Genomic DNA, 22,879 nt, shown 5'->3' with positions numbered 1-22,879 from the left:
CCTGCAAGAAAACCACCAAACTCAGAGAGAGTAATAAGGAAGACCCCACAGTCCTCCTCCTCCTCCTCCTCCTCCTCTCCACACACCCCACTTCCTTCTAGCACTGATGATGTTACCTAGGTTGGCACCTTCAAGGCTGCAAGGGGTTTGATAGTGACTGGAAGGGACGAGACCCACATTTTCAGCCCTTCTGGTGGAACTTGTGTGGGGGGCTGAGAACAGAACCTCTCTCTCTGGCTTTGTTTCTCTCCCGCCTCTCAAAAAAAGGATGACCCTGGCTTCGATTGCCATCATGCGAGATGGTTAGCCAAGTTTGCAACCCTTTTTTTGAAGCGCCGGGTCGTGTTGACCAGGATGAGGCCCCCACGATTTCACAGCCCCCCCCCAAAAAAAGCTTCCAGCGAGCGCTTGGCGGGAACCCTAATGCTCCTTGACAGCCATATTTTAAACCCCTGCGTCTCCCTTCATTTGTTCAGTTGGAGAACTTCAGTCTTGGAGCACGTGGCTGGCCACTCTTTGCGGGCAGAAAGTTCTATTATTGTCCTTGATGGGAAGACACCACCTGATAATTTCAATGAGTCAGAGAGAACAATGGGGTGTGTTTTCCATCAGCCCCAGGGAGATGCTCTGTGAAGGAAGAGAATAACGGGCAATTAGTGCTTAGATTTCCATTTGTTTCTGACGCCCATTGTTTTGTGCCTTCAAAGAAACAAGTAGTGATTATGCTGGGAGAATGTTTTTCTGCTCCGTTTCAAATTCTCGGTCCTCGATTTCTATTTAGCTGGCATCTCGGGAGGAGGAGAATTCACCCTGGTGGTTAAAATTAAGGGCCTTATTCAATCACATTTGCTACCCCGGAAAGCTGCATGAGGGTAGGGACTCAAGAAGCCACTATAGATGTCCGAGTTTAATACGGGGGGTGGGGGAGGAATGTGGTGGTCTGACACCCATGGCAGGAGGTTCCGCTCCTCTCCTGTGCTGTTTTGCAAAGGAAGATTGACAGGGGAAGGCGGGGGCTGGGTTCGCACCACCTGCTTGATTGATTAGGTACCGTCAAGATTGACAAGGGAAGACAAAAGCTGGGTTTACACAACCTGATTGATTGATCAGGCACCGTCAAGTTGGTATTGAGCCTTTGCAACCACATAGATGGGTTGTTGTTTTTTTTCTCCATGATGGTCTGTCCTTCACCTATTCCTTCAGGTATACTCAGTGGCGGGATTCCAATAATTTAACAAGCGGTTCTCTGCCCTAATAAGCAGCTGGGTAGGTGTGGCTCGGTGGTCATGTGACCGTGTGGGCGTGGCCAACTCAACGTCACTCGCATCGATGGGCGCTTCGCCTTAGCGGTTACGATGTAATAAGGGTTAACCAGAGAGGCAGTTTCTGTAAGCAGGGCAATAAAGATGAGGCTAGAAACACCACCAGTATGTTGCCTTCCTGCCTTCCTCACAGGATTAGCCCTATAAAGTGGAAAAAAACAAAATAAGATTTCTTCCAACCACCAGTTCTCCGAACTGCTTAGAAAGTTAACAACCGGTTCACCCGAATAGGTGCGAACCGGCTGAATCCCACCACTGGGTATACTCATCACTGAGTTGTTGTTGTGGTTGTGGCTGACCTCTTCTCCTTCTTCCACCTAGGTTTTATGGATTTCTTTAGGTATTATATGGCCTTCTTGGATAGAAAGTTGATCATGTGCTCTTAGCAACCAGATTGCTAGATCTTCTGGAGGATCTGTTCCTCACCTGATCCTTTGGGCCTTCCAGCGTTGCGCCAATTGCCACCATGACTGAGACCTTCCACCTTCCCCTCATCCTTCTTTTTCCTTCCACCTTTCCCAGATTAGAACCTTCCCCTGAGAGAGTGGTCTTCACATAGCACGATGAGCCTACGTTAAACCATGTTATGGCTGAAAAACGGGATCAATCTGCAAATTGCGACCTCCCACCCCTGGTTTACAGCTGTCTAGGCCATGCAAAGAGCTAATCTTGATGCATATTTTTTTTTAGCTAATGTGGACTTTCAGGGCATTCGTGTGAGGCTTGAGAGATGAGGAGTTTTCTCACCTCTGTGGGTTGGAAGAGAAAGACCCACATCTTTGATCAAGGAAAGGCAGACGCTGGAATTCCGCAAATGTTCCAATTTTGGAGCCCAATGTGATTACGACTCGTCTCGACAGGTTGCATAGATTGAGGGCACCTCTGTCCCTCTAAACCTTTCCATCCTTCCCTGCCCAATCTTCCTTCCCTCTCGTCTAGCCCACCCGTTCAGATGCGCCCCACGGATCCGGTTTTATAAATAATCTCGTAGCGACAGCCCTGGGTGGGGAGTGAATCTCACAGCCCGCGTGCTCACGTCTCGTTGGCATTAATAACAGATTCCATTGTGTGCTGTTCTGCAGGGTTTTTTTGTTTTTTTTTTAAGTGCAATCATTCTGAGAAAAGGGCATCTCCTTAATTACGGGTCTGCTTAATTACAGCTCTGTGGAAGCTCGTTTGCTCCAAGGAGCCCACATGGCAGCATTGAAGCATTTGGACAGATTGCTTGCTTTCCAGCTGCTGCGCGTTTGTTCCCAATCTTGGTGGCTCCTCAGATTTGAGGATCAAGACATTCCTTGCAGAAACTTACTTAGGACTTCGTGGCCTGGTCTTTTCTCCATTTGATCTCCCTTAGAGCCCAGTTGGGTAAACAAGGCTGAGACAGAAGAAGATAAAGTCATATAAAGATTTAATGAGTATACTTGCACGTGATTCACAACCAAGTTCATTATTTTAGGGGATGAACGTTTCCCTGTCCAGTCGTGTCCGACTTCTAAGGCGCAGGGCTCATCTCTGGTTTTTTGGCCAAGGAGTCTGAAGACATTTTCCATGGTCATGTGGCCAGCATGGCTACATGCCAAAGGCACACAAAACACTGTTACTTTCCTGCCAAAGTGGTACCTATTTATCTACTTCCATTTTTGTGCTTTATTTATTTATTTATTTATTTGCATTTATATCCCGCCCTTCTCCGAAGACTCAGGGCAGCTTACACTATGTTAGCAATAGTCTTCATCCATTTGTATATTATATACAAAGTCAACTTATTGCCCCCAACAATCTGGGTCCTCATTTTACCTACCTTATAAAGGATGGAAGGCTGAGTCAACCTTGGGCCTGGTGGGGCTTGAACCTGCAGTAATTGCAAGCAGCTGCTGTTAATAACAGACTGTCTTACCAGTCTGAGCCACAGAGGCCCGTTTTTGAACTACTAGATGAGCAGGAGCTGGAGCGAGGAACGGTCAAGCCAGGTCTCAAACACAGGCTGCCAGCTTTCCAGCTGACAAGCTCAGCATCTTTAACTGCTGAGCCATCGCGCCGCCTACTTGGGGACGGTAGAGATGAGAAGACACCTCAATAATCTTACCCTCCTTTCTTTGTGTTTTGTTCGCAGCGATGGAAGGTGTGCCTTTTATGATCTCAGAGAAGTTCGCCTGTGCTTCCGAAGGGGTGAGTTTTCCCATACTTATTCATTTATCCGTGTAACAAGCCCTCTGGAGTTGCATACTTAAAACTCCTGGCACGTAACCGTTGAAGAATATCACAGTTCAAATACGCCAAAATCCCTAGTTGCAATGATGATCTGATCCATTGCTTCAAGCCTCCAGTGCTTCCTGGCCCTCCAAAAGCTCTCCAGAAAATTTGAAACCTTGAACACCTTGGATGGGTGAGCTCAACCTTCCTCGGCTGTCGCTTTTTATTCTCCGTACCATCTTCACCTACCTCTCCTTCTTCAAGAGAATCTTTCTGAAAAGAACATCTAGTTCTTATGATGTTTGTTACTTCCAAGCTGAGTTGCTGGCCTGACACCTCTCCTTGCTCCAGGTTCCCCTCGCACACATACACGCTAGTCATTCCCGACTCTAGGGGGCAGTGCTCATCTCTGTTTCAAAGCCGAAGAGCCAGCGCTGTCCGAAGACGTCTCCGTGGTCATGTAGCCGGCATGACTTGACACCAAAGGCGCACAGAACGCTGTTCCCTTCCCACCAAAGGTGGTCCCTATTTTTCTACTTGCATTTTTTTACGTGCTTTCGAACTGCTAGGTTGGCAGAAGCTGGGACAAGGAACGGGAGCTCACCCCGTTACGCAGCACTAGGGATTCGAACCTAGTGAACTATTGACCTTTTGATTGACAAGCTCAGCGTCTTAGCCACTGAACCACCTTTGCTCCAACTTATCATAAGATGCACAATGATATTTTGCTCCCCTCACCTGCCTGCTTCCCTTTATTGAAGCCCTACTTCTATCTCCAAGCAAGGGACCGCATCTCTTTTCCACTGGGTACCATACTGCCTCCTGATACTGGACTACCGTTCCCATAACCTTGCTGACTTGGAGAGGGGAAGATGGGAACGTTAGTCCAGCCGAACATCCCAACAGGGACAGGAAAGGCTGGATTGAATTCTTAAGATTTGAATGGCACATTTCTGTCTTTCCTTGTTTAGATGCAGCCTGTTGACCTCCTGGGAATCACAATTAAATCTTTGGCTGAAATTGAGAAAGAAGTAAGTAAGTTTTTTTTCCCCCTGGCGTGCTTTAGTGACCCAATGCTCTGTTTCCCTCCTCAATCAACATTGCTTATATAATAATAATAATAATAATAATAATAATAATAATAATAATAATAATAATAATAATAATAATAATAATAATAATAATATCAGAGTTGGAAGGGACCTTGGAGGTCTTCTAGTCCAACCCCCTGCCCAGGCAGGAAACCCTACACCATTTCATTTCCATTTATTATTATGATTCGTCACAATCAGTCAAATTTTTAGACCTGACCTGGAATTTTTGTCTGCGTATTAAATCCTTTCCCAAGGATAGGCAGATATTTGATGATATTCAAGGTATCCTCACCACATGCCAGCTGTTCCAAGCAAAGCTGTCTTTTGCAGTTTACTAAAGGCGATTTTTGTCAGTTCTTACGATTAGACTAGACAGAAGAACAGTTTTTTCCCGAAGGCCATCGCTCTGCTAAACAAATAGTTCCCTCAACATTGTCAAACTATTTACTAAATCTGCACTACTATCAATCTCATCGTTCCCATCACCAATCTCTTTCCACTTATGACTGTATGACTGTAACTTTGTTGCTGGCAATCCTTATGATTTATATTGATATATTGACCATCATTTGTGTTGTAAATGTTGTACCTTGATGAACATATCTTTTCTTTTATGTACACTGAGAGCATCTGCACCAAGACAAATTCCTTGTGTGTCCAATCACACTTGGCCAATAAAAATTCTATTCTATTCTATTCTATTCTATTCTATTCTATTCTATTCTATTCTATTCTATTCTATTCTATTCTATTCTATTCTATTCTATTCTATTCTATTCTTATGATTGTGTGAGGAATTCACGCTTCCTTTAAACACACATCCTAAAACTGAATTCATTTGAGAAACTTAGCCATTCCCATCCTAACCAAAGACCTAAGATTATATAATGAATTATTATTCATTATATAGGCAGTTGCAAGCAAGGTATCATCCTGCAAAATTAGAGTGTTCGGGTCGGTAAATTCAATATTTCCAAATATCAAGGCGATCCTTTCGGTACTGTCCCAATCACAACTATAGTTCTGCTTTGCAGTAATAAAGACATGCCTCGCCTCGTTTCAAAAGTGTAATGGGCATTGAAAAAAGAAAAGAAAGCAAGTTAGATTTTTGTATCTGCTTCAGGGCTTTGGAAAGCCCCACTGCCATGTTAGTATAATATTCTCCTTCGCAATCATCCTGTTGGCCAATCCTTAATCATTCTTGGCTTTCCCTTCATCGTGAATTTGTCCACACTGATCCGTCTCTTAATGAAAGAGAGGTTTGGATTTATCTGCTTAGTATTGGCAACTTTTGCAGGGAGGGGGAAAAATTTTTTTTGGATGAAACAGCCAAAGGAAAAGAGCCTGAATTGGTTGGAGAGATCCAGTTTAGAATTTGGAGAACTTACCTGACTGTGATTAACAATTAATCAGTGGAACAACTTGCCTCCAGAAGTTGTGGATGCTCCAACACGGGAGGTTTTTAAGAAGATGTTGGATAACCATTTGTCTGGAATGAGATAGGATCTCCTGCTCGAATAGGGGGTTGGACTAGAAGACCTCTGAGGTCCCCTCCAGCCCGAGGTTTCTGTGTTTTATGTAATTTGATTCAGATATTCTGGGATGCTGTGTGTTGTTTTCCACGATCTCTTCTCTTTTCCACCACTTTTTCTTCTTTTTAGCAGGCGACCCTCTAGAGCTGTAATGGCGAACCTATGGCCGCGTGCCGGCCAGCTGATTTTCGGGTCTTCTGGACCCACCGGAAGTTGGGAAACAGGCTGTTTCTGGCTTCCGGAGGGCCTGGTGTGGGGGAGCCGTTTTCGCTGACGCGACGGCCATCACTGCTCTAAAGGGTAGTCCTACATAATGGTCTTTAAGTGATCATTAAGAGCCTCCGGTGGCTCAGCAGACTAAGTCTGTCTGTTATTAACACAGCTGCTTGCAATTACGGCAAGTTCAAGTCCCACCAGGCCCAAGGTTGACTCAGCCTTCCATCCTTTATAAGGTAGGTAAAATGAGGACCCAGATTGTTGGGGGGGCAATAAAAGTTGACTTTGTATATAATATACAAATGGATGAAGACTATTGCTTAACACAGTGTAAGCCGCCCTGAGTCTTTGGAGAAGGGCGGGATATAAATTAAATATATATGTGTGTGTGTGTGTGTGTGTGTGTGTAGGTCTTTGGTTGTTGGGGTTTTCTCCCGTATAAAATTGGAAGTGTCTTGGCGACGTTTCGACGAAGTTTGCTCCCAGAAGCACGAAGCTGAAGCCTGAAGATGACGAATGAGACTTCGTCGAAACGTCGCCAAGACACTTCCAATTTTACGCGGGAGAAAACCCGAATAACCAAAGACATATATATATATATTTGCCAACTGGCAACATGTCAGAGGGATATTCTCTCTCTCTCTCTCTCTCTCTCTCTCTCTCTCTCTCTCTCTCTCTATGTCTTTTGAGTTGAGAGTTTGGGTTATCTTCCCCTTCTCTCCCCACCCCCACCCCCAATTTTCCCCCCCAATGACAGAAGAGATCGGTCTTGATTATAATTGCTCTTACCCCGCGCATATCTAATTTGTGTCTTTTTAAGTGTTAATTAGTAAACAGTTTGAGCTGACATCTTTATGCCTTGGCATGTTTGAAAAATAGCTCGCGGGGTTTTTCCATTCGCTCTGGGCAATTGCCACGGGGGCTTTTCTCGACGTTGGCATGAAATTAACAGAGACGGGTCGGTTTTTTAAAAGGTCTTACAAAGGGTTTTGAAAGAAGCAACTCCTGGGGTCCCCCTTGATTTTTAATTCTCGGGGAGAAGGGGGCTGGCAATGGGATGCTCCCCCCCCCCGCGGCCCTTCCTCTACGGTATCTTTGCAAAGCAGTTTGCAAAAGGGGACTGTCATTTCCTTGATAAACTTAGCAGCAAACCATGTCTGGATGACGCCTTAAAAAAAGCAGTCGCGCCTCTTCTCTCCTGCTGCTACCCTCTGTCTTTCTTTTGTTTCAGGGATAAACTGGGTATTAGCCATAATTTTCTTTCGAAGTGTAAGGAGGGAGCGGGGAATAAGAATCCTTAGCAGTCATTTATGATCGCACAGTGCCATCTAGTAGTCTTATCAACGATTGCATCAGGGGAGAGAAAACAAAATCCGGTGTAGGGAAGAGGGAGGGAGGAAGGAAGGAACAGAGAGATAAGAAGGGTAAGGGAAAAGAAAGTAAAGATAGGTGAGAGAAAGAAGGCAAGGGAAACTTTCTATAATTAAGGATTTTGGAGGTTGAATGGTTGCTTTAAGGTACTCCTGAGTAAATGAGAAGACAGTAGGGCCGTGGGTGGCTCAGGCTGTAAGATAGCCTGTTATTAAAACACAGCTGCCTGCAATTACTGCAGGCTCGAGTCCCACCAGGCCCAAGGTTGACTCAGCCTTCCATCCTTTATAAGGTAGGTAAAATGAGGACCCAGATTGTTGGGGGGGCAATAAGTTGACTTTGTAAATATACAAATAGAATGAGACCTTACACAATGTAAGCCGCCCTGAGTCTTCGGAGAAGGGCGGGATATAAATGTAAATTTAAAAAAAAAAAGTATTTATACACCCTCTACTCTACCTGATGCTTAACATAGGATTAAGTTACAGGAGCGGGGAAAAGAATAAGAGATTGGATAACATCACTCAATCGTCTCATCCTTTTTGGGCTGATAATCCTGAGACGTTAAAATGTATTTATGGCACGAACTCCTACTACGCTGCTTGTCCTAGGCGGGGATGTTATTTTTGATTGGTCTGCTGCTGCAGTTGGGCCACCTTTAATTTATTTATTTATTTATTTATTTATTTATTTATTTATTTATTTATTTATTTATTTATTTATTTATCGTATTTTTATACCGCCCTATCTCCCAAGGGACTCAGGGTGGTTTACAGCCAAGTAAAGTATACACATAGATAAATACAAGTTAAAACCACAATTTAAAAAACTTATTAAATATGGCCGAATATTAAAACCCCAATAAAATAATAAAACCTGATGGAAAGTTTGCAAGTGGGCAACCCATGTCTTGGCCTTCTCGTGGCATGACATAGGGGAGACGTTTCCTGGTTGGTTGGTTGGTTGGTTGGTTGGTTGGATAGTTGGTTGATTATGTGCCATTGGGCTGGAATAGGACTATAGGTTATTGTGATCATGTGCCATCAAGTTGGCGCCAACTCTTAGCAACCACCTAAGCTGGATTTTCTCCATGGTGACCTTCAGAACCTTCCGCCTCCACCTTGAAATGGGGAGTCCCTGAGCTACAGTTCTTTCCCGTCATTAGAAACCTCTCTAGGAATCGTTCGACTTACCCAGATAAAATCGCTGGATTGATTGACTGTGCGCCATCAAGACAATGTTGACTCTTAGTAGCCACAAGATAGACTTACAAACAAGATGTTCCGTCCCTGATGTTCGGTGTTCTTCCAATTTTACACCCATCACCTTCTAACTGAGTTTCTCCCCCACCCCACCCCACTTGCTGCTTTTCGTCCTCGTCTTCTCTTTCCTTCTACCTTTCCCAGACCTTCTCCAAAAAGCTGGGTCTTTACAATGTGTCCCGAGTAGGATACTTTAACAGAATAATAGTTGGAAGGGACCTTGGAGGTCTTCTAGTCCAACCCTCTGCTCAAGCAGGAGTCCCTAGAGCATTCCAGACAAGTGGCTGTCTAGTCTCTTCTTGAAAGCCTCCAGTGTTGGAGCATTCACAACTTCTGCAGGCAAGTTGTTCCACTTATTAATTAAGGAAATTCCTCCTTAGTTCTAAGTTGCTTCTCTCCTTGATCAGTTTCCACCCGTTGCTTCTTGTCCTGCCTTCAGGTGCTTTGGAGAATAGCTTGACTCCCTCTTCTTTGGGGCAGCCCCTGAGATATTGGAAGGGCTGCCCCAAAGAAGAGGGGGCGGTCAACCTATTGGAACCAGATGAGAACTTTGGGTTGATGGGTCCAATGATGCATTGGTTGGTTTTCTTGGCTGTCCAATCCTTCACATCTGGCTTTTTGTCTCCTGCAGTACGACTACAGTTTCCGGACGGAGCAGAGCGCTGCGGCCAGACTGCCTCCCAGCCCTTCCAGATGCCAGCAGCATCCATCTTCCTGAAGTAATTCCTTGGAGTATAATGCACACACGTACTACTGAGAAGCAAAAGGATTTTCCTCCTCCTCCTCCTCCTCCTCCTCCTCCTCCTCCTCCTCCTCCTCCTCCTCCTCCTCTCCTCGCTTTGTAACCTTTTCTCCCCAACCCTTCCCGTCCCTGACAAGCAGTATTAATGGAGGCCCTTCCAGCAAAAGACACACACAAGAAGCCTTGATTTTTGGTTCTTCCCCCTCTGCATCGCTTCCCTCCCCGCCCCACTCCTCCTTTATTCAAAATAACTGGATAGCATTTCTTTCCCTCCCCCCCCCTTTTTTTTTTTATACCAACTTGTCCTCGCTGGTTTGCAAATCTTGACTCAGTTCCTTGAGTCCGTTCGGACAACAGCCCTAACTCTGAAGATTCCCCCGGGATCAGCGCTCCCCCCCTCCACATCTCCCAACCCACGTGACTGAAGAGACCTAGATTTCCATGGGGGGGGGGACTTCTGTCTGTCCGCGTTTATTTATTGTGGTTTTTTTGTGGGCGAGGTTTGATCATTGGTTTCCCTCTGAAGAGCTGCTCCAACTCAGCTGAGGTGTTCTTCTACTAAACTCGGGTAGATTTTTCTTAAACCAGAAGCAGATCCTTTTGTAGCTGTTGTCCGTCACACCCGGCTGGGTTTTATCTGGCGTTCCTCAGCTGATCGAGAGGAAGCCACCCTGTATCTCGCCACTGGTGTCACTTTTCTTCGGCACTGGTTTCTAAAAGGGTTTTCGTGTTGCTTTTACCGTGCAACACGCGCCATCCTTTGTGGTTGGAAGCAGCTTAAAATGCAACTGCCTGAACTGGACGTCTGATTTTTCGTTTTGGAAATTCTCTTCTCCGAATCCTTTCCCCCCGAGTTGATGATCTTTTTTCATCGGTGGGCAACTTCATTTCTGAGCCTTTAAAAAAAAACAAAAAACTGACCAACCAACCAACGTGATTTTATATCTGATCTTTTTTGCAAAAAAGAGTTTCGTCCAGGACCTGGTTCTGGAAGGTCTAAGAAATCTCCAGTGGCTTTCTGCAAAAAGCTTTGAATCCTTCCTTCCTATTTTAAAGAGTTCAATCTAGCAACCTGTCCATCTAATTGGGCTGCTTAAGGTGAAACTAGACCACTTCTTCTGGAGAATCTTGGAAGAAAGAAACCAAGACATCGATCCGTAATGAGGCCAGTCTAATGTGAGCTCCAGCCCATGACTCCAGAATATACACCCCGATGTCACTGAAGTGTAAATTATTTGGGGAAACCTGTGTGAAGTTCTGTGCTGCTTTTTTTTGTGCGTGTGTGTGTGTGTGTATGTGATATTGGTGCCAGAGAACAAATGCTGTGTTACACAGACAAAAGAAAAAGAACAGATCCTTTCTTCCCCTTTTCAATGATTTCTTTGATTTAAAAACAAAAAACAAAACCCACTGGTGGAAAGGTTCCATCATGTTGCATGTAAATAAATACTAATTTCTCTAACGGTATTAAAATGCAATTGCCTTGGTTATGGACCTCAACTGCTCCTGGGGTTAGTTTAGCTTATTCTGGAGTAGTTTATTCATCGCAAAGAGGGATAGTTGTACCGCATAAAATGGATATGCCTTTCCCGATCCTTCCTTCCAGAAGTTTATAAATTGCATTTTTCAAGAAAAAGCAAACCTAGATTTCTGTTTTAAAAAAAATTGTTTGGATGATGGCTCTGCAGCTGTTCAACCTTTCTGCCTTTTCTCTTAGCAATTTATGCCATGATTTCTTTTGCCAAAGCTTTTTCAGTTCTCACAGTATCGTTGCCAACCACCAAACTGCCTTTCTCTGCTCCCCCAAGCAGAGAAAATTCATGAAGGCATTCAATAAGTAAGGGGCCCCAGCAGAGAAGACCCTGCTTTTAGGCAGTTCCTGAAGGTATTTTGGAAACCAACACTTGAGACAACGATTTGATCTTGGATAAGTCTCAAAGTGAGGCATTAGGAAAAACAGATCTGAGATTTAAGTATTTTCCGGTTAAAAGGATGGAAAGAAAAGCTAATTTGATGACCGGAATATGTGAATTGAATCCGGTTGAGGAATTTGACCAAGTTTGAAAAGCCAGGCCGGATAAAAGTCATTTGGAAAGCCTTTATTTCATAATCTAGATTGCTAAAACGTCTTTCTCTTTGGATCCTGGAAGGTGCGTGGAAGCAGTTCAGGCCAGCATAGTTTTTTTTTTTATATCCCCTCAATCAGAACTTCTTAATTTCTGTGCCTCCAAAACCTTGGAAAGGAATTCTCAGCAAGAACCTGTGTTTGGAGTGGTCCCGATATCCCACCTCCGTATCCGTCTTTCTCAACAGCTGTGTGAAGGAGAGACCTTGGCCTAGTTCATTTCTTCTGAATTATTCTGTCTCGCCGGATGGGTTTCCTTCCATAAGGAGGAGGCCATCGGATAGCAAAGAGATTTCCTTGCCTCCAAATTTTGGAGAAGTACCACTGGGTAAATTGAAAGGAGTCTGAATCCCTCGGGATTCAAAGCAATTCCCCTGGGTGCTTAAGAAAGGGGAGGAAGTCGCCGTCAGCCATTGCATGGACTCCCAAGTGGAAAGTGGCCAGAGGTTGCTTCCTGTAAGATGGAGAGGAAAAAAAATTAACCCAACCAATGCACCAGGATGTAAAAGGAACTAAAATGGCACCTTCTATGTTTCAATGCTCCGAAGAGCCAACGAAGCAGCTTTTGAATTCAAGGTTACAGTTGTCCTTGTTTGCAATTGGTATCTTTTCAATATTCTGCTGCAGGTTTTGAATTCTCTCCCCTTCAATTTGGTGAGAAGACTGTGACAAACGAGGCATGTTCCATCAAGTTCCGGTGAAGTTCTAAAGTTCCTGTCAGGTTCCATCCAACCTTTCCCGATGGACAGAATGCAATTTAATTTTTTTTTCTTTATTTTCTTTACAGAGGAATGCTTAAGTACAAAACGTACCAGAGTTATCACTGCATCCTCTTTAAAAATATAAATACACAAGACTGCCACAAATGATTCCCAGATGGTTTTTCTCACGGCCGTTACCATGAAACTTTTAATTCTTCTATAACTTCAGCCCTTTTAACATGGTATTTGGCCTCCCAACCATACCGATAGACCGGTGTTTTATTTCTGTGTTTGGGATGTATACATATAATGCCAGTCCTGTAGCATTTTACACTGTTCCCACCTCTTTTCCATATATTTCTCTTTAGATAAATGCAGATAACGCGCTTCTCATTTCCAGGCAGAGATTGGTAGAATCAGACAGAACTAAAAACCAACTTCAGAGGAAAGGTTTCGCTCGCCTCTCTCCACCCTATGAAAGGAAGGCGAAGTTTTTACACAGGATCATTGCTTCTGCTCCCAGTCAGACATGGTGTAAGGCAGGAAGCAGAATTGGTAGGTGTCAAATTAACTAGGACAAATTTGATTCGGAGTTCAGATGGGGGGGAAAGGGGGAAGTGAGATTAGAGAACTCATCCTTCTTCTCTTCATACTGGAAAAATTATCTACATCTCTCTTTTTTTTATTCCCCCAATGTTTGGTCTTACAACGAGGGAGTTTCTGTTGCTCTTAACAGCATTTTTGATGGGTTTTGTTGACTTTCCAAGTTTGTCTCTTTTGGACCAACTCTGCTTGTCCTTCCTTAGCCGTTGGCTAGAGTTGACAGAATGTGAAGAGTTTGAAGGCCATCAATGAGTGGGAAGACGCAGGTTCACTTCTACTTCCTCCTAGTAGAGGCTGCTGGTGTGGTGTTGTTTTGACAACCCGACACAGAAGAACTTTTCTTTCAAGCAGGGTAATCTTTCCCGGCATAGACTTTGTCCAGGACAAAGCAGTTGCGCATCACAGGCAACAATTTGCATGCGTAGGGAATGTCTTTGTTGACTTCCCCACACAATCCCATCTCATCAATGGATGCAACTTGTATACTGTGTTATTCCGTTCATCACCACTGGGGGGAGACAAAGGATTCGTAGATCTTTTCTTGATTCCCTGTTTGTGCAGTTTTTGTCCGGTTTTATATTCACACAGATGGAATATATGTGTGAAAACACACACACACACATACACACATACATGGTTGGGAGTCTACGTTGCACAAATGAAACATGGGTGTGTTGTTTTCTGTCCCTTCCCCTAAAACAGAACAAAAACAGTGTTAACAGTGTTAACTTGGGGATTGGGGAAATTAATTGATTGGAGAATCAGTTTGGGTGAAAAAAAATCAAAGAAGATTGGGAAAATTGGTGAGACTCCCTAAAATGGGTGTTTTAAGAGAGTGGCTAATGGGCTAACCCATACCCACTGGACAAATTTAGGGCGGCCGGTTGGTTCAAAATAGGTTAAGTTTGTTGTGTATTTGTGTGTGTGTGTGTGTGAGGTGGATTAAGTATTTGTTGTGTGAAATTATATTTTGAAAGAGGGGGTTGTTTAGGTTAAAGGCCCCGTAGCTTTTTGCCTTTTGACGAAATAAATGGGCTCCTTTGAGGTCACGGAAATGAAATGCATGGATTAAAACATCCTTTTCTGAGCTCTTCGCTTCAAAAACAAGAGCATTGTTGAGCAGCTAGGCTTTTTAAAAAAAAAAAACTGTTTGTGTGCGTGTGTAGGTATGAATGTAATATTCTTTTTCTTAAAAGATGCTATGCATTTTCTTCGTGATGGGACACTGAAAGTGGATTAAACATGTTACATTAATCCTATTAATATTACCCTTTCATATTTATTTTAGATGGCCTACTTTGTATTTTACAAAGGGAAGCTCCCGTCTTGAGAATTTAGTCTGTATTCTTAATATAATTTGTTGAATAAAAAAAAAATTTAACCGGTTCCTTTTATTCTTTTCTTTGAAGGCTGCGGGTGTCTTTTTGCTCCCATTTCATTAGGAAAGGGGAGTAGGTCGAATATGTCAGTGAAAATATTATACCGTATTTTTTGGAGTATAAGACGCACCTTAGTTTTTGGGGAGGAAAATAAGAAACAAGCTGATTGGCAGGTGGATCGGCCTCCAGGAATACCCCCCAATCAGCTGTTCCCAGAAGTGAATTTTAGCAACAGGTTCCTTGGTTGTAAGCTCTGTGCCTTGCTTTTTTTTTCCTACTTCTGAAACTCTGTTTCAGAAAAAACTTTTTTTTCTGTCTCTGAGAGCCTCCGAAACAGGTTTTTTTTTTCCTGAAGCTGTGTCTTGGAGGCTTTTTTCTGAAGCTGCTTTCAGAGGCTTTTTTTTCTGAAGCTCTGTTTGAAGGCTTTTTTTCCTGAAGCTCTGTTTGGAGGCTTTTTTTCTGAAGCTTGTTTCAGAAGCTTTTTTCAGCCTCTGAAACCTCCGTTTGAGAAGCTGGGCCGGGCTACATTTGGAGTATAAGACGCACCCAGATTTTCATCCTTTTTTGGGGGGGGGGAAAGATGAGTCTTATATTCCGAAAAATACAGTATATTGTAGGACTTTGATGCTTCTCTGTATGTGACTGGAAATCCTGAGACATCTTCTAACCCAACAACATAGTTCTTGAATCAATCAATCTGTCTATCTATCTATCTATCTATCTATCTATCTATCTATCTATCTATCTATTTTTCTTTCTTTTTCTCTCCATCCATCCATAAGAATGTCTGTCTGTCTGTCTATCATCTATCCATCTTTTTTAAAAGACCATCTATCTATCTCTAATGTATCTTCTCTATCTACCTACCTACCTACCTCCCATGTATCTTCTCGGTCTCTAATCTATATTCTCTAATCTACCTTCTATATCTACCTTTCTGTCTATCTATCTAGCCAGCCAGCCAGCCAGCCATCTAGCCATCTAATTTATATAGCTACCCATCCCACAAGCAAGTGACTCTGTGTGACGTACAACATAACTAGAGACTAGCTCATTCTTTGTGGCTGCTATTGAGCTGAGGTTCTCCCATCTATCTTATGTCCTCAGCTTTCCTGGTGGCCATATCACAAGCATCTTCCAATTTATGATCTTCAGTTCCTACTTTCTGGAGCCGATGGGAAATGTATACACAGTGGCCCAGGCCTCTTTTTGGAAAACTAGCTCTTCTATCTGAAGAATCTCTCCCTTGCTTGCTTTCTTTCCATCTCCACCTATAATCTTGTTCCTCCTCCTTCCAACTTAAGGGAGATTAATCCCTGCGGTTGAGACATTCTGTCTGTTTTTAACCTCCAAAGGAACCGCAGCTTGTCCTGAGGGAGGGAGGGAGCTTGTATGCGTGCGAGTATTGTGGGACTTGGCAGTGACTAGATCAACAGATGAATGAGGAGCAGGGGTGTCCTTCAGATTGTGCAATGTACGTATATGAGCATTTTGCAATTCAGAGCTTGGTCTTTTAGAGGCATAACATATTTCTTCTTTGAAAAAGGCAGATGTTCACTTCCAAACAAGATGGTTTAATTGCCCCCCCCCCAAAACTTTTAAGCAAAAAGGGCAGACAAAGATGGTAATATTTGACGGAGCAATTAAAACAGGCCTAAATTACTGAAAAGTACTATATCAGTTGGAACTGACAAAGGAGAATATTTGTAGCTCAGGGATGAAAGGTGGGGCCCTTGGTGCTCTCTGAACTTGTTTTCTTGCCGATGTTTCACGACCTGACTAGGTAGCATCATCAATGCTAGAAGGATGTATGGAGTAGAGAAGGAGGAGGAGGAGGAGGGAGGTATTTTGTGCTATTTGTACTTGGTTGCTTTCTTCCTTTCATTACCAAAGTAGGTAACATCATCAGTGATCTATCTTCTTCCCTTCCTTCCTTCCTTCCGTCTGCATCTTTTAATCCATCCTTCCTCCCTCTCTCCCTCCAGCATCCTTCCTTCCTTGACTTCAGCCTTCTTTCCTTCCTTCCTTCCTTCCTTCCTTCTGCATCTTTTAATCCATCCTTCCTCCCTCTCTCCCTCCAGCATCCTTCCTTCCTTGACTTCAGCCTTCTTTCCTTCCTTCCTTCCTTCCTTCCTTCCTTCCTTCCTTCCTTCCTTCCTTCCTTCCGCATCTTTTAATCCATCCTTCCTCCCTCTCTCCCTCCAGCATCCTTTCTTCCTTGACTTCAGCCTGCCTGCCTGCCTGCCTGCCTGCCTGCCTGCCTTCCTTCCTTCCTTCCTTCCTTCCTTCCTTCCTTCCTTCCTTCCTTCCTTCTTCCTTCCTTCTCTCTGATCTTGGTTATTTTCTTGCTGATCTTTCATTACCAAACTAGGCAACATTATCAGTACATCATCAGTTTCTCTTATTTCCTTTTTTAAAATAAAAATATGGTTCCACACACACATGCACACCCCACACACAAATGGGGGATAGATTCAGGAATGGAATGGTCACTCTTGGAGGCTTACCAAGGGAAGAAAAACTAGGTTTAGGTGAAATCATTTCTCATCTTCCACTCAGAAAGGGAAGAGGTGCTACCTTCAACGCATTTACCTACTGACAATCCCACATGTTGTCTTAATACACGGCGTGACATATTACAAGGCAGAAACACGGCTTGTTTTGAAGTTCCCATCCTTCTCGGAAAATGACAAGCCGATGTCAGCTCTGCAGAAGTTACAGCTAACATAATCCATCTTGACATTTGAATTACAGTCTGGAGGAGTTCGGTGGTGTTGTGGGTTTTTTTACCCCCTCTTTTTTAATTTACATGATGGGTTTCTTCTGAAGCGGGGAGAGGGCGATCTCAAGGGGGGCAAGTGAAAAAGCTGATAGCGCCTGGCTAGAGAGAAAAGCATCTAATCTAGTATAATTCTCTTAAGAAAATAAGATATTTAATAACCACAGAACCCTCCAAGAATAATCCAGGAGGGACTTCTGTGGGAGTCCGTGGGAATCCTTCCTCAACTGCTTCCAAATGGAAGAAGAAGCAGATAATTTAAAGCTGGGATGAGTGAGGTTAAATAAGAGAGAGAACTTCAAGTTAACTGAAATGAGCCCAAGAGAAAATAAACCCTCCCAACAATTGATTGCAAAAAAAAAAGAATTCTGCCCTCTGTCCTGTTTCCAACCTTGGAAGGAGAAGTTCATTCAACCAGAATGGCGCCATCCATGCAATGGAAGATTTGCTCTGTGTACAGAGGAAAGGTTTGCCATATCCCTCCCACCCCCACAAAAAACTGGGGAGGGGATGAGCCCCAAAGAAAGGATCCTAGAATTTTTAGGAAATCTATGTCTGTTTGTTTGTTTGTGTGTGTGTGTGAGAGAGAGAGAGAGAGAGAGAAGAAAACAAAAGGAAGCAAGGAAAAAGAAAGAAAAGGAAAGAAAAAGAAAAGGAAGGAAAGAAAGAAAGAGAAAAAGAAGAAAAGAAAAAGAAAAGGAAGGAAAGAAAGAGAAAGGAAAGGAAAGGAAAGAAAGAGGAAGGAAGGAAGAAAAAGAAAAAGAAAAATGTATATTACTAAGTTCTTGGCCAAAGTTTGATGTTTCCCTGGTAGTGTGAGGTTTTCCAATATAGCCATGGAGCTGCAGCTGTTTTTATTTCAGCAATATGAATATGTATATTTATATTTACCACCATCTAATAAGTCATGGTTACCTTGGGCAGGAAGAAAGGAAAACAAAACTTTATTTGTTTTGTTTTGTTTTGTGAAGACGATTTTTCTATCCACCTCAGGATTCCCACAAACTTGTTACGACGTTGCAAGTAAATGCAGGTGCTACCCTGGAGGAAAATAACTTTTTTCAGGGTTCCTGACTATAAACCGAAACTATTTGAAATAAATCACGAGAGATTAAAGGTTTGGGGGGTGGGGGTTTGGCTTCCACGACAGAGAACCAGGGCCCATTTGAATGCCTTTTAAACCATGATCCTCAGATTGTAACGAGTCTGGGCCACATTTTTTTTTGACCAACTGGGAAGTTTGATTGGGAGTGGAATTTAAATATTAAAACATAATAATAAAGAAGGATTCCAATAACTAGGTTTTTTGAGAAAGGATGTTGTAGGACGCTCCCAAGAGGAAGGTGGTACAATTCTAGCCAAATAAAAAACAGATTAGAATATCAGATTGTCTCCACTTTTATATTAATCTGTTCAGAAAGACTTCCTTCAGAATCTGATAGGCACAATATACAATATATTCATGTCAGGGAACAAGCCGTAAAATTCCTCCAAAAGGGTTTGGGTTTTTTGGGGGGGGTTGTTGTTGTTTTTTAAAGCCATAAGGCCCCAACTTTGCAAATTGCGGATTTAATTATTGTGTCTTAAGCGTTTGGCCAAATCTCCGAAGAAGTCGTACTCAGCCGGTTAAGATAACGAGGCTAAGGTGGAATTAGGTGTGACTTGATTTTTCAAGAGAGGGGAGGGATGGTCCTGGCTTTTACCCCCTCAACCCTACCACCTTTCTTTTCACGAAGTTGGTTCTCCCCCTTCCCCAAACACCTTAAGGGGTAGAAAAAGGTCCTGTATAAAGACCTTTGATCTTTGCGTCCTAATTATCTCTCCCCTTCTCAGTTCTCTTCCATTATCTGCCTTTCCCCAAAGCCCCTGTGTGGAATTCCACTTCTTTTCCTCTCCTTCAAATTGCTTTTTTAAAAAAAATAATAATAATCATAATCACGTCCTTTTCATTCTTTTGCAAGTTGGTCTCCCAATTTTTCACCCTTCTCCTCATTTTCTTTCCATATTTGATCATTCTTTCAGTGACCTACGGAAAGCTTTCCTTGTTGGTCTTGAGTTTTGGGACAGCCGATAAAGTCGCCGGGAGCCTCGAACCAGGAATGTTGTAAACAAAGTTTCTGATTCAATCGGGTGCTAATCGCTCAATAATTCAGTAAACTACAACCAAGAGCAGTTAGTCTTCGGATGGCAGTTCTGCGGTTCGAATCCCTGGTACAGGTTGTCCTGTGTGAGCAGGGGGTTGGGCTAAATGACCTCCAAAAGTCCTTTCCAACTCTGTTACTGTCCTGTTTTTTAGGAGCAGGGGAGGAGAGTCACTGATGTTTTGTTTTGGGGGATAAAAACTGGCCAGAGGGAGGGAGGGATAAGTTGGAGGAAGAATGGAAAGGAAGGAAGGAAGGAAGGAAGGAAGGGGGAGGGAGGGAGGGAGGGAGGAAGATGGGAAAGAGAAAAGGGAGGGAGATGGGAAAGAAGAGGGAGGGAAGGAAGGAAGGAAGGAAGGAAGGAGAAAGATGGGAAAGAGAAGAAGGAGGAAGAAGAAGGAAGGAAGGAAAGAGGTTAGGGGTTAGACCTGATACACCTATAGCTTGATTTTCATTTTATAAAAAGAGTAATTGGAAAACAGAAATACGTATCAAGGCATGTATCTTGAAAGTACAGCTACTGTAAATGATGCATCTTTGCAAAACAAAGATTGCCAGCTTGGAAAGTAACTCTGGAATTTATGCATCCACCAAACAAGAAAACAAACATTCTCCCCCCCCCTCTTTTTTTTTTTTTAAGATCCTCCTTTTCCTTTACAAGGAGCATTGAGGATCTCCCCTGACCCAAGAAAAACAAAATAAATAAACCACCTGCCTGCTATTAAAAAGGAGGAACCCATTCCCTAGTTTGGCCCTGGCGGGCAAGAAGATCTTCTCCGTGGATATACAGAACTTCTTAAGATGTTTCCTCTAGAGCAGGGGTCTGTAATCTTAAACACTCAAAGAGTCATTGGGACCCGTTTCCCACAGAAAAGAAAACACCGGGAGCCACAAAACCCTTCAGGTGCCTGACTATTTCCTGAGGAGCCACCAAACTAACATACGCAGCTGAATTAAATGTTCTGTTTTCTTCTGAAACTTTTCTTTTCTTGGATTTATCCATGGTTGGCCTACCGGGGGTTGAAAAGCTCAACAAATCGCATGACGGTGGGTGTCGTACATTGGCGGTTCTGATGCATATTTTGAGTGACAGGGAGCCTCAGCAGAGGGGTGAAAGGGCCACATGCGGCTCCAGAGCCACACGCGGCTCAAGAGCTGCAGGTTGCTGACCCCTGCTCTAGAGGATGAAGTCCTGCAGCAGGACATTAATAAGTCGTGAAGTGATCAACGCGGTGGGAATGGAGAGACCCACCCTATGAGAAATGTTGGTCTACTCTAGAGTGTCCGTAACGACCTAATGAGGTTATTTAAATCATTTATTGAGCTGTTTGAATGATGTTGAATTATTGTCAAATGGATGACAACACAGTAATAAAAAGATTAAGATAGATGAGATGAGATCAAAGATAAGAGTAGGGTAAAATAAGGTAAGGCAAAGAAAGGGATAGGATAGGATTGGGCAGGACAGGAAGAAGACAAGACAAGATTTAACGGATTAACAAGAGTTGGAAGGGACCTTGCAGGTCATCTAGTCCAACCCCCTGCCCAAGGAGGAGACCCTACATCTGCCTCTACCTAGGATCGAACTCACAACCTGATGGTGAAGCAAGAGCTCCACCGCTAGGCCACAGCAGCTGGGAAAATGATGAGATTTCTTGTCATTTTTCCTGTATACCCCATGGCACACTTTAAAATGAAATTCACACATTAAAATGATACTCATTCATTAATCCGAGGGGACGGGGGGGGGGGCGCTCACCACTGGAGGTGGCTGACAGGGACTTCACTCCCGTCCCATCCATCACCTCTTAGCTCTCTTGCATTCAGTTTTAGTGCAGTTTTTTTAAAAAATAATAATTTTATTCTGTGTCATTTTAATAGTTTAATTTAATATATATATATATACATATACATATATACATATATATATATACATACATACATACATACATACATACATACATACATATATATATATATATATATATATGTCTTTGGTTATTCGGGTTTTCTCCCGCGTAAAATTGGAAGTGTCTTGGCGACGTTTCGACGAAGTCTCATTCGTCATCTTCAGGCTTCAGCTTGAAGCCTGAAGATGACGAATAATTCGTCAATTCTGGGAGAAAACCCAACAACCAAAGACCTATATACAAACACCCGTGAAAACCTCAGAAAACAAATATATATATATATATATATATATATATATATATATATATATATATATATATATATATATATATATATATATATATATATATATATATATATATATATATATATATATATATATATATAAAAGTCACTTTGCAAGGTAGAGGGGGCGGTGTACACATTTAATAAATAAAATAAGTAAATAACTCGGGAAGACCCCAGGAAGCAGATTATTTTAAACTTTTTTGGGGGGGAGGGGAGGGAGAGGAAGAGAGGAAAAAAAACAACCAAGGTCCTTCTTCCCCCCTCTTGTCAATTTCTCTGTTCTTTCCCAGAGGCCACCTTGGCCTGGCGATGATTGGCAGGGCTGGTGGGAGGCAGAAAGCTGCCATGCAGAAAAGGCCGTTTTTTAAAATGCTTCCGTTTTGCTCTCACACCATATTAACGGGCGGCGGCTGTCTGTGCTTCATTAACCAGAGTTGAAAGTGAAGAAAGCAGCAATTGTCCCCAGAATGTGGCTTTCTAATGGAATGACACAAAACTTTCGGAAACTCCATAGACGCTTTCAAAGGTGGCTCACGTCACGGCTAAACGGGGTGTGTGTGTGTGATTTCGACAGCCATTGGACAGGGGAGCACAGGTGGGCTGCCTTCATAACTTGATTTAAGCCGCTTCCTTCCTCCTGGATGGCCCATAAGTCATCTAATCACTCACTAGGAGGACCGGCGAAGTCTGCTTTTCTTCTAATGATGCTGTCCAGACCCCAATCCTTCTCTCACTATATGAGTAGAAGTTATTTGGTTCTCTCTCTCTCTCTCTCTCTCTCTCTCTCTCTCTCTCTCTCTCTGGCCTCTCCCTATCCTGACCATGTCATGATGATTAGTTTTAGGGAAGTAGGACATCTTTTCCCGTCTTTTGAGTATGTCAAAAAACATCTGGTTCTACTTTTTCCAAAGAGGAGCGAAGAAGATGACCACGTCTTGTCTTTGGACCAAAGAGAACCGAGGCCTTCAAGCAATCAGTCTAGACCAGACGACCATGGCATCCAAGAAGCGTCCCCAGGTAACAATCTTTGTCTTGGCTATCCGTCCAAAGAGGTCGCAACCAGGTTATTTTCCTCTTATCTTCCAAATCTCATAAAACCAAGTCAAGTGATATCTTCTTCTTGCAAAGAATCATGGGAGTCACAATAGGAATAGGAATAGGAATTAGAATAGAATAGAATAGAATAGAATAGAATAGAATAGAATAGAATAGAATTTTTT

At 43.0% G+C, this 22,879-nt stretch overlaps 2 protein-coding genes across 7 annotated transcripts in view; both read left to right on the top strand.

The window, feature by feature from the left end:
* Nucleotides 1-14,255, top strand: part of MVB12B (multivesicular body subunit 12B) — a 63,390-nt gene extending 49,135 nt beyond the window's left edge. For all 4 annotated transcript variants that reach the window (XM_058159494.1, XM_058159490.1, XM_058159492.1 and 1 more), the window contains 3 exons: nucleotides 3,436-3,491; nucleotides 4,487-4,546; nucleotides 9,622-14,255. In XM_058159494.1, coding sequence (XP_058015477.1) covers nucleotides 3,436-3,491; nucleotides 4,487-4,546; nucleotides 9,622-9,708 — 203 coding nt within the window. In that variant the 3' untranslated portion in view covers nucleotides 9,709-14,255. The remainder of the gene's footprint in view (nucleotides 1-3,435; nucleotides 3,492-4,486; nucleotides 4,547-9,621) is intronic.
* A 7,522-nt stretch (nucleotides 14,256-21,777) lies between these two features.
* Nucleotides 21,778-22,879, top strand: part of LMX1B (LIM homeobox transcription factor 1 beta) — a 162,270-nt gene continuing 161,168 nt past the window's right edge. For 2 of the 3 annotated variants that reach the window (XR_009152311.1, XM_058159486.1), the window contains exon 1: nucleotides 21,781-22,676. Coding sequence is in view for 2 of the 3 variants with exons in the window: in XM_058159486.1 (XP_058015469.1) it covers nucleotides 22,301-22,676 (376 nt within the window). In the remaining variant the exon portion in view is untranslated. Of the gene's footprint in view, nucleotides 22,677-22,879 lie in introns of all 3 variants that reach the window. The other variant, XM_058159487.1, reaches the window with a different exon arrangement.

Source organism: Ahaetulla prasina, chromosome 16 (assembly GCF_028640845.1).
Source record: "Ahaetulla prasina isolate Xishuangbanna chromosome 16, ASM2864084v1, whole genome shotgun sequence".
Lineage (NCBI taxonomy): Eukaryota > Metazoa > Chordata > Lepidosauria > Squamata > Colubridae > Ahaetulla > Ahaetulla prasina.
The sequence above is the reverse complement of the archived record's forward strand: the minus strand, read 5'-3'. Positions and strand labels throughout refer to the sequence as shown.